The sequence below is a fragment of the Pediculus humanus genome, genomic scaffold (assembly GCF_000006295.1).
Source record: "Pediculus humanus corporis 1103172107737 genomic scaffold, whole genome shotgun sequence".
Lineage (NCBI taxonomy): Eukaryota > Metazoa > Arthropoda > Insecta > Psocodea > Pediculidae > Pediculus > Pediculus humanus.
Genome location: NW_002987340.1, coordinates 70056 through 85970, shown reverse-complemented (window position 1 = coordinate 85970; position 15915 = coordinate 70056). Strand labels below are relative to the sequence as shown.

At 24.9% G+C, this 15915-nt stretch overlaps 3 protein-coding genes across 3 annotated transcripts; 2 read left to right on the top strand and 1 right to left on the bottom strand.

Annotated features, from left to right (window-relative positions):
* Positions 1-3684: 3684 nt before the first annotated feature.
* Positions 3685-5067, top strand: Phum_PHUM330670 (Glyoxylate reductase/hydroxypyruvate reductase, putative; the record flags this gene model as incomplete). Its single annotated transcript, XM_002427523.1, has 6 exons — positions 3685-3815; positions 3891-4021; positions 4098-4287; positions 4356-4687; positions 4754-4879; positions 4952-5067. 6 exons carry the CDS (start codon positions 3685-3687, stop codon positions 5065-5067), a joined length of 1026 nt encoding a protein of 341 aa, XP_002427568.1.
* Positions 5068-6654: 1587 nt separating this feature from the next.
* On the top strand, positions 6655-6931 carry Phum_PHUM330660 (uncharacterized protein; the record flags this gene model as incomplete). Its single annotated transcript, XM_002427522.1, has 2 exons — positions 6655-6852; positions 6881-6931. 2 exons carry the CDS (start codon positions 6655-6657, stop codon positions 6929-6931), a joined length of 249 nt encoding a protein of 82 aa, XP_002427567.1.
* Positions 6932-12161: 5230 nt separating this feature from the next.
* On the bottom strand, positions 12162-13299 carry Phum_PHUM330650 (uncharacterized protein; the record flags this gene model as incomplete). Its single annotated transcript, XM_002427521.1, has 3 exons — positions 12162-12269; positions 12368-12461; positions 13280-13299. The coding sequence occupies 3 exons, from the start codon at positions 13297-13299 to the stop codon at positions 12162-12164; spliced, it is 222 nt and encodes a 73-aa protein (XP_002427566.1).
* Between the last annotated feature and the right edge of the window lie 2616 nt (positions 13300-15915).

The window sequence follows — 15915 nt, the reverse complement described above, 5'->3', positions numbered from 1 at the left end:
TTAGATATAGTCACGTATGAAGAAGTAGTCAAATTACCGAGTAAGTTATAAGAATTAATACCAAAAAAAACAAGAACATAATCGATATCGATTGTAATTATTATTATTATTATTATTTTACAGACTTTCATAGGAAAACGTTGGTTTTATTAGGAGCACATGGAGTCGGAAGACGTCATATAAAAAACACATTAATAGCCAAACATCCAGATAAATACGCATATCCGATTCCGCGTGAGTAAAAAGAAAATTTAAATTTTTTTTTTTTTTTTTACATGAGTGAATCATTATTATTATTATTTAAATTCCTAGACACGACGAGACCTGCCAGAAGTGACGAAGAAAACGGTCGAAATTATTATTTTGTCACACACGATGAAATGATGGCAGACATTGCTGCTAACGAGTATTTAGAATACGGTGAGAATGATGAACAACAATTGCGAATCTTTTTTTTGGGGGGCATGTTTTTTAAGAATGGCTTTTTCTTGCAGGTACACACGAGGATGCCATGTACGGAACAAAATTAGAAACAATTCGTAAAATACATCACGAGGGAAGAATGGCAATACTCGATGTCGAACCACAAGCTCTTAAAGTTTTACGAACGGCCGAATTTGCTCCCTACGTTGTTTTCATAGCAGCTCCTGTTCTACAAAATTTAGCAGACGTAATAATAATAATAATAATAATAAATAATTGTTGTTTTGGCACGAAGAAAATGACGTTTATTATTTTTTGTTTTTTTTTTTTTTTTTTTCGCAGTACGATGGAAGTTTGGAGAGACTCGCAAAAGAATCGGATTTGCTACGACAAGCCTACGGACATTTTTTCGATCTCATTATCGTTAATAACGACATAGAAGAAACGATAGCAAATTTGGAAAAATCAATTGAAAAGGTTCACAACACACCTCAATGGGTTCCCGTTTCGTGGGTTTACTGACAAAAATTATCATCAGGTTCGTCAACGCCACTCGAATAAATAAAATAATCAACAAAGCGGGTTTTCTCTGATAGGTTTCCTCCCCCTTTCTCCCTCACCCCCCCCTTTTTTTTACATTTGCAATAAAACAAACGAAAATAAATAGAAGAAAAGGCAAAATCGTCATCATCACCGGTAAAAAAAAAAAAAAAAAAATTAATTAATTAATTAATTTAAATGAGTTTATCAAAAAATTTCCTTTTTTTTTTACTTTTTTATTTATTTTTTTTTCAAATTATTGTTGCTTAAAAATTATTAATTTTTTTTATGTATTGAAATCCGACAGTTTTAGTGCTCTTAAAGCGTACAAAATAAAAGAATAATAATAATAATAATGAAAAGAAAATAAAGTATAATATTTTTTGTAAATTTATATATACATATATATATATATATATATTGAATCAGATAGATAGTTTTGCCTTTTGAATAAAACATTAGAAATGTAGTCAGGTGTGTGAAAAATGCTATTAAAAAAAAAAAAAAAGAGTTAAATAATAATGATAATAATTAATAATTAATAATCATCGCTTGCTTTTATTTATTTTTATTTTTTTTTTAACAAAAGAAGTGAATGTCACAATAATTTATTATTTTTTATTTTTTTTTTAAACAAATAATTTTTTTTTATTATTAAAAACACGTACGAAAATAGTAATGATAATAATAATATAGGTTTAAAAAAAAAAATGAAATTAATTAATGAAAAAAGAATGATTGTTATTATTATTATTTTTTTTTTTTTGGAAAAGTGTAAAAGAAAATTAGAAGACTATAATAATGATGAGTAGGAAAAAAAAATAATTAATAATTATTATTATTGTTAATTGGGAAACCATACGTGAGTTATTATTATTATTCAAGCAGAGTAAAAGAAAATTTTTATAGAACATAGGGAAAAAATGCATTTTCTGTTTTGTTTTTATGGTTTCCCTAAATAAAAATAAAAAAATAAAAAATTTATTTAATTGTTGTCTTCCTAATGTGTCTGTGTGTGTCTGTGTAAATCTAATTAAAAAATGGATTTGTTTGTTTGTTTGTTTGTTTTGTTTGTACGACGTAGAAAAAAAGGTTTTTTAATTTTGCATAATATTATTATTATTATTTTATACGGAGCATGCAGGGGAAAGAAATTTAAATTTATATTTATTGTAAATTTTGGGCTGTGTATGAAAAAAAAAAAAAAATTTTTTTCTTTTTTTTTTAAGTTGCAACAATTAATTTGATTTTATATTTTTTTTGATAAACTCATTTTTTTTTTTTTTTAATTTTTAATTTTCTTTTATTTATTTTATTTATTTTTCTTTTTATAAAAAGAAAATTTTTATACCGGTGATTTAGTGCAATTTAAATTCTAAAAAAAAAAAATTATTTTAAATTAATAATAATAATAATAAAAAAAAACACACACACACATAAAAAAAAAAAAAATATTGTGACACTAACACATTTAGAAATTATTATTATTATTATTATTATTTTAAATAATGTACTTTAAAAATCTCTTTCTCTCTTTCTCTCTCTCTCTCTCTCAAAACAAATAAATAAATAATTCAAAAAGTAATAAATTATTATTAAATGATATAATAATAATTTTAATATTAAAATATTTGTTTGATCTGTTTAATTAATTTTTTTTCTTATTGTTATGTAAATATGCTGCTACTGCCATACCGAGAACATACATAATAACAATTTTGTAATTGAAAACATTACATATGAAAAGAAATTTAACACAATTTTTTTTCCCTTTTTAATTATTATTATTTTCTCGATTATTTATTTAAATAATTATATATATATTGATATATATATATTGAAGTTATAAAAATGCAAATGATTATTTGTTTTTATTAAAATTAGTTTTTATTAATCACCTAATAAGACATAATATTAATTTGTATTTTTCGGCTAGATAATAAAAAAGAACCATGTATCTTTCATTAATGATAAAAATATAATTATATATATATCTTGTTTTCACAAAATGAATATTTGGTAATTTCCTTACCTAATGTTATTCGATTAACATTCCTTAAGTCATGATATGACTTAATGTTTAGTTTGTCGAAATGTGCAGTACACTTCACATTAAAATTATAATTAATTGTATAAAAATGACATCACTTTTGTTAAAATGATAACAGTGGAAAATTTTCTATTCATTTCTCATTATTTTTTGTTATTCTTTAAATAAATATGACTTCATATTGTTTTAAGGCAGATATTAAAAATTTATGAATTTTGTTTTTTTACATAAGTTTTTATTATGCCTAACTCTGTTTTAAAAAAACGATATTGTTAAAATTTAGGTATAAAACATTTTGTAATTTTGTTTAATACAAGAGAAACAAATTTGGATTAATGGGTAATATCATAGTTTTTATCAAAAAGCAATTTAAATTTTCAAACAGTTAATTTTAAAAAAAAAAAAAACAAATTTTCAGAGTGATTGGTTGTTTTTTTGTCGCCATCTTGTTTTTTTTTCGTCCAATCAAGTTTAAACATTTTTAACATTTCGTTATCGTTTATCATAAAGTATTAAAGATAAAAAGAAAAATTTTTATTTTTATTTTTAATTATTCACCATGATTTAATTTAATTACTTTATTATCGTTATTTGTTATTTTGTTAATTGTTTTTTAATCATGTGAAAAATATTAAGAGATATCTTTTATTTTAATATATATTTATAGCTCAATGTTTTTAAATACTTTTCGGCACTGTGTATATCATTCAAAACCAGTTTTCACTAGAACAATGTCTGTTTATAGCGTTTACATTACTAGGCCTGATATACCAAATATAGCGATAGAATTACTTAAAAAGAAGTAAGTTTATGGTTTACTATTGATATTATTAAGAATACATTTCATATTTTTAAAATTTCTTCTTGAATTACTCAGAGGTTACAATGTGACTGTGTGGCCCCATATGACTCCAATTCCTAGGGAGGAACTTTTGAAAGAAATCGTCGGAAAGGATGCTTTGTATTGTGTTATTACTGATAAAATAGATGCTGAAGTTTTAAATAAAGGTAATGAAATTACATGTTGTATTTTCTAAAAAAGTCTTTTCTAGTTTTTGATTAAGTTTTATTAAACATGTGCTAGGTGATAAGTTAAAAGTTATCAGTACAATGTCTGTCGGTTATGAACATTTGGATATAAATGAAATAAAAAAAAGAAATATATCAATCGGTTATACTCCTGGAGTTTTAACTGATGCTGTTGCCGAATTAACTGTGGGTCTACTTATAGCAACTACGAGAAGATTTTTTGAATCTCATCAAGCTTTATTAGAGTAAATGCAGTTTTTATATATAAATTAATTAAAATCAATTCAATTTTATTAAATTGTTTCGATTGTAGTGGTGAATGGCCGACATGGTCTGCTTTGTGGATGTGTGGAGTCGGTCTAAAAAACTCTACAGTAGGTATTGTCGGATTTGGAAGAATCGGTCAAGCAGTTGCAAAACGATTAATCCCATTTGGAGTGTCACAAATTGTTTATAGTGGGAGAAGCAAAAAACCTGAAGAAAAAGAATTTAATGCAAAATTTATGAGTCTTGACGAATTGGTAACGATAAGCGATTTTGTTATTGTTACTTGTGCCTTAACTCCAGAAACCAAAGGAATGTTTCATAAGGATATTTTTAAAAAAATGAAACCTACATCAATTTTTGTAAACACAAGCAGAGGAGGTGAGTTAATTTTATCATTAAAATTTTTTTTTAATGGTTTCTTATGCTTTCAATGAGTGATTTCAGGTGTTGTTCAACAAGATGATTTAATAAATGCATTAAAAACTAATACGATAGGAGCAGCTGGTTTAGACGTGATGACACCAGAACCACTACCAACCGATCATGAGCTTCTTCAGTTAAAAAATTGTGGTAAGGTTTGAATAAAATGAATGATAAAATTTTTTCTTTGTATGTATTGCAATTATTTTTTTTTTTTTTTAGTTGTGATACCTCATATTGGTAGTGCTACCTATGAATCAAGGCACAATATGGCACAACTTACAGCTAACAATATTATAGCTGCTTTAGAAAAAAAACCAATGCCAGCTAGTTTGTGATTATTTTCTCAAAAGTTTATTTATTCAAATAATGATTCGAATAAATATATCTTATGAAAAATAATATATGAATTATTTCTTGTGCTGCCTTTCAATAATTGAAATGAATTCTGGAAGGAAAAAAAAGTAAAATAAACATTCAACCGTACAATCTCTTCAATTCCGTAAGTCAATTATACAATAATAATATTTTGATAAAAAAAAAAAACGTTTAAATACTCCTGAATATGAAATTCAAATTGAACATTGAAGCAAGAGGCAATTATTTAACCCTCGTTTCTTTAAAAAAGAAAATAATTTCATAGCGGTTAAACATTTCCATTGTTAAATTTCGATCTCCTTTTCAAAAAAAAATTATTTTTTTTTTTTAATTTGTATTGAAGTTAAAGTCAAGCGTACACACATAACGTTTGAAAACTTTTTCCAACCCTTATTATAATTGAATATTTTACGTTTATCCTTTTTCAACATATAAAATATTATATCATTTTCCATCCTTCTGTGCTTTCTTTCCTGGAGCCGGATGCTGCGCGCAAGCTCCGCATCATTGAAAACATTCAATCTATTTTCTCTAGTTTTCTTCACCTGCTTCCTCATATTACTCGTTTTGTTTTTTTTTTTTTTTTTTTTAGTTATTTTCTTTTTTGTTTTTTTTTTATTTTGTTGATATGTAATATTATCATTATCACTGATCGGTAATTATTAATTTGTTTTTGTTAAAAAAAAAAACAACGACGATTTAATTTATTTTGTGAAATATTAATTTAATTTATTAAATCGGACATGAATTTGTCTGTCACTATTCATTAAAAACATTTTAATAAAAAAAATTTCTTTTTTTATTAAATAATAATAATAATAATGATAGTAATTTAATTTAGGTGATCGATTGGTAAAATAAAAAAAATATTTCGTCAACAAAAAAAAAAAAAAAATTCTTGAGATTTAAAATTTGTTTATTTAATTATTATTATTATTATTATTATTACTATAATTGACGTGACGTAATTTTTTTCTTCTTATTTTTTTTTAGTCTTTTATCATCTCGTTAATGAAACAAAAAAAAAAAAATTTTTTTTTTAATAATAATTTTATAGGATAATTAAAGCATCATCGAGGTTAAGAAAAATAAAAAAAAGATGTAATCACGTTTTTAAATAAAATACACAAAACGTTAGGAGAAATATGTATGTGTATAGGGGGGGATGCTGCTGATGCTGATGCTGCTGCTGCTGCTGCTTGTTAGGGTTTGAATGGAAGGAGAAGGAGAAAAAACTGAGATACTTTAAAAAGTACGATCAGCTTCCCTTTGCAGTCAGAACCTTTTCTGCGCTCTCGTCGAACGCAGACTCTTTTTTCTACGTGCTTGATTCACTTTTTTTTTTTTTTTTTTTTTAAACACGAACAACACACATCGTTTAATAATAATCACATCATCGATAATATTCCGATTTTATTTTTAAATATGATCGAATTAAATAAATAAATAAATTGTGCGTGCGTGCGTGCGTACGCGCGTTTTTTTTTTTTTGTGCGTGTGCGAGTGTGTTCATGTAAACACACACACACACACATACGGAAACACTTATGTCGGATTCTGTTTATGTATGTAACGTGAATAAAGACATGCAGCAATCGCGGTGTATAATTGCCGACAAAGAAGAATCATCTGTACCTGGTGAAAGTCAATCAATGTTTACGGGTTGCTGTTGTTTGTGCTTTCCGAAAAAAAAAAAAAATCCGTCCTCATCGTCGAAACCACCTGATAAATCAAACGCCGCCATGGTACAAATGTTTTATTATGAAAACAGAGGGAAATGTTGCAAGAAATTGCTCAAATTTAACGGATATCCAAACAAGGTAAGTTAAATAAATAAATAATTAATAATAATAATAATAATAATTTTTATTTTCAGACATAAAAAAAAAATATCATTATTAATATGATACTCAAAAAAGAAAAAAAAAAAACATTTTCATCGATTGTAAATAATATTAAAAAAAAAAAAAATAATTTTATTTTATTTTATCAACGTTTGTTTCTATATTATTTTGTTTGTTTGTTTGTTTGTTCGTTTGTTTGTATTTGAAAAAAAAAGGTAATCTTCAGTTATTGCTGGAAAACACGTAAAATCTCAAAAAAAAAAAAAAAAAAATTAAATAAATAATAAAATATTGTTTTTTATGTATGACGTAACGTTTGTATTTACGTCACGAAAAATATTACAAATAGTTTTTTATATACTTCTGGAGAAGAAAAAGAAAAAAAACATCATTATGGAAAACTCACCCCTGTAAATTTTCTTTTCCAGTTTTTTTTTTACATTTTTTTTTTTCGTATATAAAAAGGTTTTATTTAAAAATGAAAACGAATTTGATTTAATTAATAAAAGTTTTAAAAAAAAAAAAAAAAAAAATGTCTCGTCGGGGTTTTTATTACAATAAAATATAAAATTATGGAATTTTCCAGTAAAAAAAAATATCGTTGGAAATTTTTTAAATGAAAATCTCATTTAAAATAAAATAAAAAAAATTTCATTTCCAGTAAAAAAAAGAAAAAATTATAGAAATATTTATTAAATGATAATAATAATAATAATAATTTCGTCGAGACGCCGCCATCGTTTTTCTTCTTCTTTTGTCTTGTCTTTTTATTTATTTATATATATATTTTTTTTCCCTTTTGGAAAAGAAAAAATTTAAAAAAAAAAAAAAAGAAAGAAAACCGTCTCGGCGCCAACCAACTCTAATTCCAGCCAAATTTTCCAAAAAAAAAAAAAAATGCCTACGAATAAAACTCACATAATTAAAAAAATTATTTTGTATTCATGGAATGACTGGATAAAAAATAAATTCAAATTTTTATTTAAAAAACGCAATTACAAAAAAAATTAAAAAACGTCCGTTAATCCCACATTACCTAATCCTAATCCTAATAATAATAATAATAATAATAATAAAAATGGTTGGTAAAACAAGTTGACATGATGTAAACACATGTCAACTTATTTAAATTAATTTTAATAGTTTTATTTAACAATTTACTTATAAGTTATATATATCAAAAATTTTGTTATTTAGTGTAGTTTATTGTGATATAATTAGTTTTTTATATTATTTAGTAATAACTATATTATTTTAAGTTTAAATAGTCAAGGGTTTCATGTGACAAAAGGAGGTGTAGGCGACAAAAAAACCTTGGAAGATCCCTTACAGTGTATCTAATTATTACGGATTTATCTCATTTCAACATAGTTTATTATATTGACAGTATAATCTTTCCATAAATCTATATCTACATAAAAAGAAATTGGTAACTTTTTATAGTGTTAAAAATTGAAAAAAGGCAAAACAGACTCCATTTATTAATTATACACCTCATGAGCTGATTGTAAGTAGTTAAAATAAATACCTTTATCACAATACATTTTATTTATGCAGGAATCCAATGTTTACATTTTATTATGAGCGAAAATCTGTTGTTTTAATTTTATTTTACTCTTTGCCTCCTTGTATTTTATGTTTTTCTGACACACTAGAGCCAATTTTTCGATATTTAAGTGTAAAATTATGATTTTAAACGACAATCCATTGTTTATTTACATTTTATGGGGGCAGCCATTACTTGTTTACAAGCGGGAATCCGATGTTGCAATTTACTGAGAGGGGAAATACACAATGTTGCAATTTTTTATAAAGGAGAATCCAATGTTGCAATTTACTTTACTTTAAACCTCCTAGGTATTATGTTTTTCTGATACATCAGTCCAAATTTTTCAATGTTTTCAGTGAAAAATGACCTCTGTAGGCGAAAATCCATTGTATACATTTTAGTTAAGCGGGAATCCATTGTTTGCATTTACTTATGCGCGAATCCAATGTTTACATTTTATTATGAGCCAAAATGTGTTGTGTTAATTTTATTTTACTCTTTGCCTCTTTGTATTTTATGTTTTCTGATACATTTGGTCAAATTTTTCGATATTTTTACTGTAAAAGTATGATTTTAGTCGGGAATCCAGTGTATACGTTTATTTTAAACGGGAATCCATTGTTTATTTACATTTTATGGGGGCAGCCATTACTTGTTTACATTTAATTTCAAGTGGGAATACAATGTTGCAATTTACTGAGAGGGGAAATTCACATTGTTGCAATTTATTATAAAGGAGAATCCAATGTTTACATTTTATTATGAGCCAGAATCTGTTGTGTTAATTTTATTTTACTCTTTTCCTCTTTGTATTTTATGTTTTCTGATACATTTGGTCAAATTTTTCGATATTTTTACTGTAAAATTATGATTTTAGTCGGGAATCCACTGTATACGTTTATTTTAAACGGGAATCCATTGTTTATTTACATTTTATGGGGGCAGCCATTACTTGTTTACAAGCGGGAATCCAATGTTGCAATTTACTGAGAGGGGAAATTCACAATGTTGCAATTTTTTATAAAGGAGAATCCAATGTTGCAATTTACTTTACTTTAAACCTCCTAGGTATTATGTTTTTCTGATACATCAGTCCAAATTTTTCGATGTTTTCAGTGAAAAATGACCTCTGTAGGCGAAAATCCATTGTATACATTTTAGTTAAGCGGGAATCCATTGTTTGCATTTACTTATGCGCGAATCCAATGTTTACATTTTATTATGAGCCAAAATGTGTTGTGTTAATTTTATTTTACTCTTTGCCTCTTTGTATTTTATGTTTTCTGATACATTTGGTCAAATTTTTCGATATTTTTACTGTAAAATTATGATTTTAGTCGGGAATCCAGTGTATAAGTTTATTTTAAACGGGAATCCATTGTTTGCATTTACTTATGCGCGAATCCAATGTTTACATTTTATTATGAGCCAAAATGTGTTGTGTTAATTTTATTTTACACTTTGCCTTCTTGTATTTTATGTTTTCTGATACATTTAATCAAATTTTTCGATATTTTTACTGTAAAAGTATGATTTAGTCGGGAATCCAGTGTATACGTTTATTTTAAACGGGAATCCATTGTTTATTTACATTTTATGGGGGCAGCCATTACTTGTTTACATTTAATTTCAAGTGGGAATACAATGTTGCAATTTATTGAGAGGGGAAATTCACATTGTTGCAATTTATTATAAAGGAGAATCCAATGTTTACATTTTATTATGAGCCAAAATGTGTTGTGTTAATTTTATTTTACTCTTTGCCTCTTTGTATTTTATGTTTTCTGATACATTTGGTCAAATTTTTCGATATTTTTACTGTAAAATTATGATTTTAGTCGGGAATCCAGTGTATAAGTTTATTTTAAACGGGAATCCATTGTTTGCATTTACTTATGCGCGAATCCAATGTTTACATTTTATTATGAGCCAAAATGTGTTGTGTTAATTTTATTTTACTCTTTGCCTCTTTGTATTTTATGTTTTCTGATACATTTGGTCAAATTTTTCGATATTTTTACTGTAAAAGTATGATTTTAGTCGGGAATCCAGTGTATACGTTTATTTTAAACGGGAATCCATTGTTTATTTACATTTTATGGGGGCAGCCATTACTTGTTTACAAGCGGGAAACCAATGTTGCAATTTACTGAGAGGGGAAATTCACAATGTTGCAATTTTTTATAAAGGAGAATCCAATGTTGCAATTTACTTTACTTTAAACCTCCTAGGTATTATGTTTTTCTGATACATCAGACCAAATTTTTCGATGTTTTCAGTGAAAAATGACCTCTGTAGGCGAAAATCCATTGTATACATTTTATTTAAGCGGGAATCCATTGTTTGCATTTATTTATGCGCGAATCCAATGTTTACATTTTATTATGAGCCAAAATGTGTTGTGTTAATTTTATTTTACACTTTGCCTTCTTGTATTTTATGTTTTCTGATACATTTAATCAAATTTTTCGATATTTTTACTGTAAAAGTATGATTTTAGTCGGGAATCCACTGTATACGTTTATTTTAAACGGGAATCCATTGTTTATTTACATTTTATGGGGGCAGCCATTACTTGTTTACAAGCGGGAATCCGATGTTGCAATTTACTGAGAGGGGAAATTCACATTGTTGCAATTTACTTGAATTCAACTTTACTTTAGACCTCCTTGGGTATTATGTTTTTCTGATACATCAGACCAAATTTTTCGCTGTTTTTAGTGGAAAAAATTGGAAATCCTTAGAAAAATGGGTTATGCAATTTGTCATACACTCGTGTATATATATTTGTATAATTGATAAATAACCATTTTTTGAATTTTATGTTACTCTGTACCTCGTTTTATCTTAAGTTTGTCTATTAACGTATTTAATTAATTAATTAATTTAAGAATCGGACCATGACAATATATATATTTATTTGTGTGTAAGGGCATAAAAAAAACAATTGTTATAATTACAAAAAAAATTTTTATATTAAATATGAATTACATTTAAAATATAATGCATACAATAATTTTTTTTTTTTATATATGTACATTGTGAGAATAAGATATTTATTATTAAAAATTTTAAATCATTGATTATAAAGTGCATTTAAAATAAAAAATAATTTATAATATTATTATTATTATTATTATTACTATAAAATTAACTTCTTTTTTTTTTAATGAATGAGAAAAAATTATTGATTTTTGATTGTAGAGCACATAAAATATCACAAAATTTTACTCGTGATAATAATAATAATAATTAATTATTAATTGAATTATTTACGTTTTTTAAACATCTAACCTTATACTTAATTACAAAGTAACTTTTTTTTTTTTTACACAGAATTGAATAGTATTTTTCTTTTTTGAAATTAATAATAATAGTAATAATAATAATAAACTATAAAAAAAGTAAAGTAAAATAAAATGAAAAAAAAAAAACAAAAAATCACAGAACAACACAAAATACCAATTTTTGGAATTTTTCATTTGATAATCCTAAAAGAAAAAAATATATATAAAAATGACGGATAAATGGGGAGGGAGGAAGAAGGGAAAAAAGGAAGGGGGGAAACGTTTTCGAAAGTATATATATATATGTATAAAATATATAAATAGTTTACCACAATATTAAAAAAATGAAACGTACGACTAGAATTAATGAGAACTTAAAAGTCCGTGTATTGCACTTCGTGTGCAGGTGAACTACTCATATAACCGGGCGATGGGGATTCAGCCTTTTCTGGAAGTGGACCTATATTTGCATAATGTCCTTTCTGCGAATTTAAAAAAAAATTAAATCACAATTTAGTTTAAATAATTTATTATTAATTTTAGAAAAAAATAAATAAATAAAAAGGAAACGTGGACTTACTTTAACAAATTCTCCATTTAATATTGAGCGATCGATTTTATGATATTCGTTACCCGAACGTGGTCTAAGAGTTGTTGCGGCTATTCTTGATATTCTAAAAATTTATATATATATATATATATATATATATATATATATATATATATATATATATAGTGTTTATTTATAATTAATAATATGATAAGATAAACTTATTTAAAATGGTTGTCACCTTAGAAACGAATCGGGAGCGTAAAAAAAAAAAAAAAAACTTTTTCATTTTTTACAAAAAAAAAAATCCTTTTAAATCCTTTTTTCAAACTGGGCGATCTGTGGGATGCTGACAGGTGTCGAATATCGAAAAAAAAAAAAAACACGAGATTTCGTCCGGAGAATTCAAAGTAAAAAAATTTTTTCTCGAAAATCTCCTGGAAAAGATTAAAAATGACAACTTTAAGTACATTTTTAAAATTAAAAACAAATAATAATAATAATAATAATAATAACAATAATAATAACAAAAGAAATTCCGTGTTATCAATTTAATGATAAAAACAACAACCGATAATTATTATTATTATTATTATTATTATTAATATTATTTAACTAAAATTTTGAATTTTTTTTTTTTTATTTACATTTTTTACTTTTATATTTTGTTTTTTGATTACACCTCCAGGAAATTTGATAATAACGTCATAAATCACGCGACAATTATTTTTCCATAAACAGAAATGGTGATAGATAATAATAATAATAATAATATAAAATAATAATAATAATGAATTCCATCGCAATTTTTCGCGAAATAGAAAATTTATATTTTCCATCGCAATATTTCTCAACATTCGATTTGACATTTTTTTTTTTCTCAACGATTTCAAATTTTTTTTTTCCTTTCAACCCCCCCGAAAAAAAAAAAAAAATTCTCACCCCTTTTCACGAATATTCATCTCTATAGAAAAAATTGAAATGAAATGAAAAATTCGAATCGTAATGGAAAATTGTTTAAAATATGTAAATTTACAAGAAATGAAATGATGTTGATAATGATGATGTAAAGAAAATATTATCGGGGAAAATAACAAAAGAGGGAGAAAAAAAAAAAATTTTTTAAAGGGAAATTCAACCCCCCTCCCCCCGTAATAATAATTAAGAATTATTATTATTATTATTATCATCGCTGATATTTTTTTTTACAAATTTTTTATGGGTAAAAAAGAAAATTTTTTTTTTTTTTCTTTCTTCAATTTGATTGAATGCACATTGCTGACGTTTTCCTTTTCCTTTTTCCTTTGAAAAAAATATATGAAACGTTGAATCCGCAATCGGAGATTGGAAATGATTTTAAGACTTATGTAGTAGTAGTAGTAAGCTTTTCATCTCCATTCCTAAAAAAAAAAAAATATTTTTCTATCAATTCAAAAAAATTTTTTTTTTCGACGTCGGCCATTTGAAAAAAAAAAGCACAATTTTTTCACAGGAGAAAAAATTCCATTTATTTATTTTTATTTTTTTTTTCTGCTTCGATGACGTCATATATTTTTTTCTTTTCCTTTGTGATTTCATATTATATATTATTGAATAAAACGTAAAGTTAAAATACGACGTCAAATACCCATTTGAAAATTTAATAATAATAATAATAATAATAATAATATTTTTAATTTCCTTTTAATCGTACCCGAGAGTATTTAAAGAGAAAAAAAAAAAAAGGAAAAAATTGGTTGACATAAATGAAAACGTTAATAAAATAAAAAGAGAGAGATAGAGAGTGAAAAGTGTAATATCCACCAAAAAAAACAAATTTGTTTGTTTGTTTATTTCCGTTTGTCGTCGTAAGATTTTCTTTTTTTTTCTGGAAAATTTATTTTAATGACGATTGTTTTATTTTTTTGGCACTTTTTTTTAAAAAAAAAAAAAAAAAACTTTTGCAATTTTTTATTTACACACGTTTCGATTCATAAATTAAAACAAACAAACAAAACAAACAAACAATAAAAAAAAGGTTCAAATTAAAAAAATAAAAAAGAAATATTAGCGGTTGTTGTTTTGTTTTGTTTTTTTTTAAATTACTCCGGTAATTTTTCTTATTCAGGTGCAAAATTTCAATTTATTACTTTTTTTTTCATTCGTTCGTTTGTTTGTTTGTTTGTTTGTTTCACGGTCTAAAAATTATTTATATCGACTCGAAATACTTTTTTTCTTTTTTTATTAGTTTTTGAAAACTTTTTTTTTTTCAAATTCGAAATAATTTTTTTTAATTATCACTCATCAAAAACAAAAAGTAATAAAAATTTTATCAATTTTAAAGGTGTTTGTTTGTTTGTTAATGAACAAACGAATGACCCGTTATCATCTGATTTTAAACTTTTTTCTTTCTTTAAAATTATTCGTATATACAAACAACTAATGAATTTATTTTAAAAGGCAAAAATGGTAGACTAAGGAACAAACAAACAAACAAACAAACAAACGAACGAATGCTAATTTATCAGAGAGTGAATCTAAAAAAGACATTTTGATTTATTAAATGTCTTTCCTTTTACCCAAAAAGGCTTTCACTCACTCTCTCTCTCTCTCTCTCTCTCTCTCTCTATCTTTCTCTTTCTTTCCTTTTATCGAGTTGTTGCGTCTTCGTCAATCGGTTAATTTTTTTTTTACATTTAAGAAATTAACCGTCAAATATAAACCGCGCACATCAATACATTCAAATAAATAAATAAATAAATAAATTGATTAATGACTTTTTTTTTTTTTTAATTATAAAAAACCTCAAACCGGAAATATTCAATTTTCGTTCGGTTTTTTATTATTATTATTATTATTTGTTTCGTTAAAAAATCAATCGATCGATCGATCAATCAATCAATTATGTCAAAAATATACAATTTATTTATTTATTTATTTTAAAAAAAACCGATCGATTTATCGAAGTACGTGTGACACTTTAATTAATTTTTTTTTTTTTTAAATTGTAAATAATCATTATTATTATTACTATTATTATTATTATTGTTTTGAAAATGAGAAAATTTGTAATATGAAAACGACAGAAAAAAAAAGTATAAATTTTAGACATTTCAATTACTTAAGGTAACAAAAAAAAAAAAAATTTGAAAACCTGTCGTTTCGTTTTGTTTTGGACATTAGCAGAAGAAAAAAATAAAAAATACTCTTGGGAAAAAAAAAAAAAAATTTTTTTTTTCTTTTTCATTGTTAAGGGATGACGATGACGACGACGAGTGCAATTTACACCCCTTAAAAACGAACCCCAAAAACAAAATTCGATTTTTATTATTCGCCTTTCTTGTATGGGTGACGACGACTCACACACGTTGCTTTCTCTGTCTCCATATTGGTTTTCTCTATGGAATTTTCCTTTTTTTTATTTTGCATTGTTTTCGAGCTGTTGCACATTTAAGGGTTTTTAACGTAGAAAATGAAAAATTTGACTTTAAATTCTTCAAACGCCTCTCCTCTTCTCTCCTCCCATCTCCTCCCATTTTCTCTCATCTCTTCCGCTTCCTCCTAAAAAAAAAAAAAAATAATAATTTTACAATTTTTAT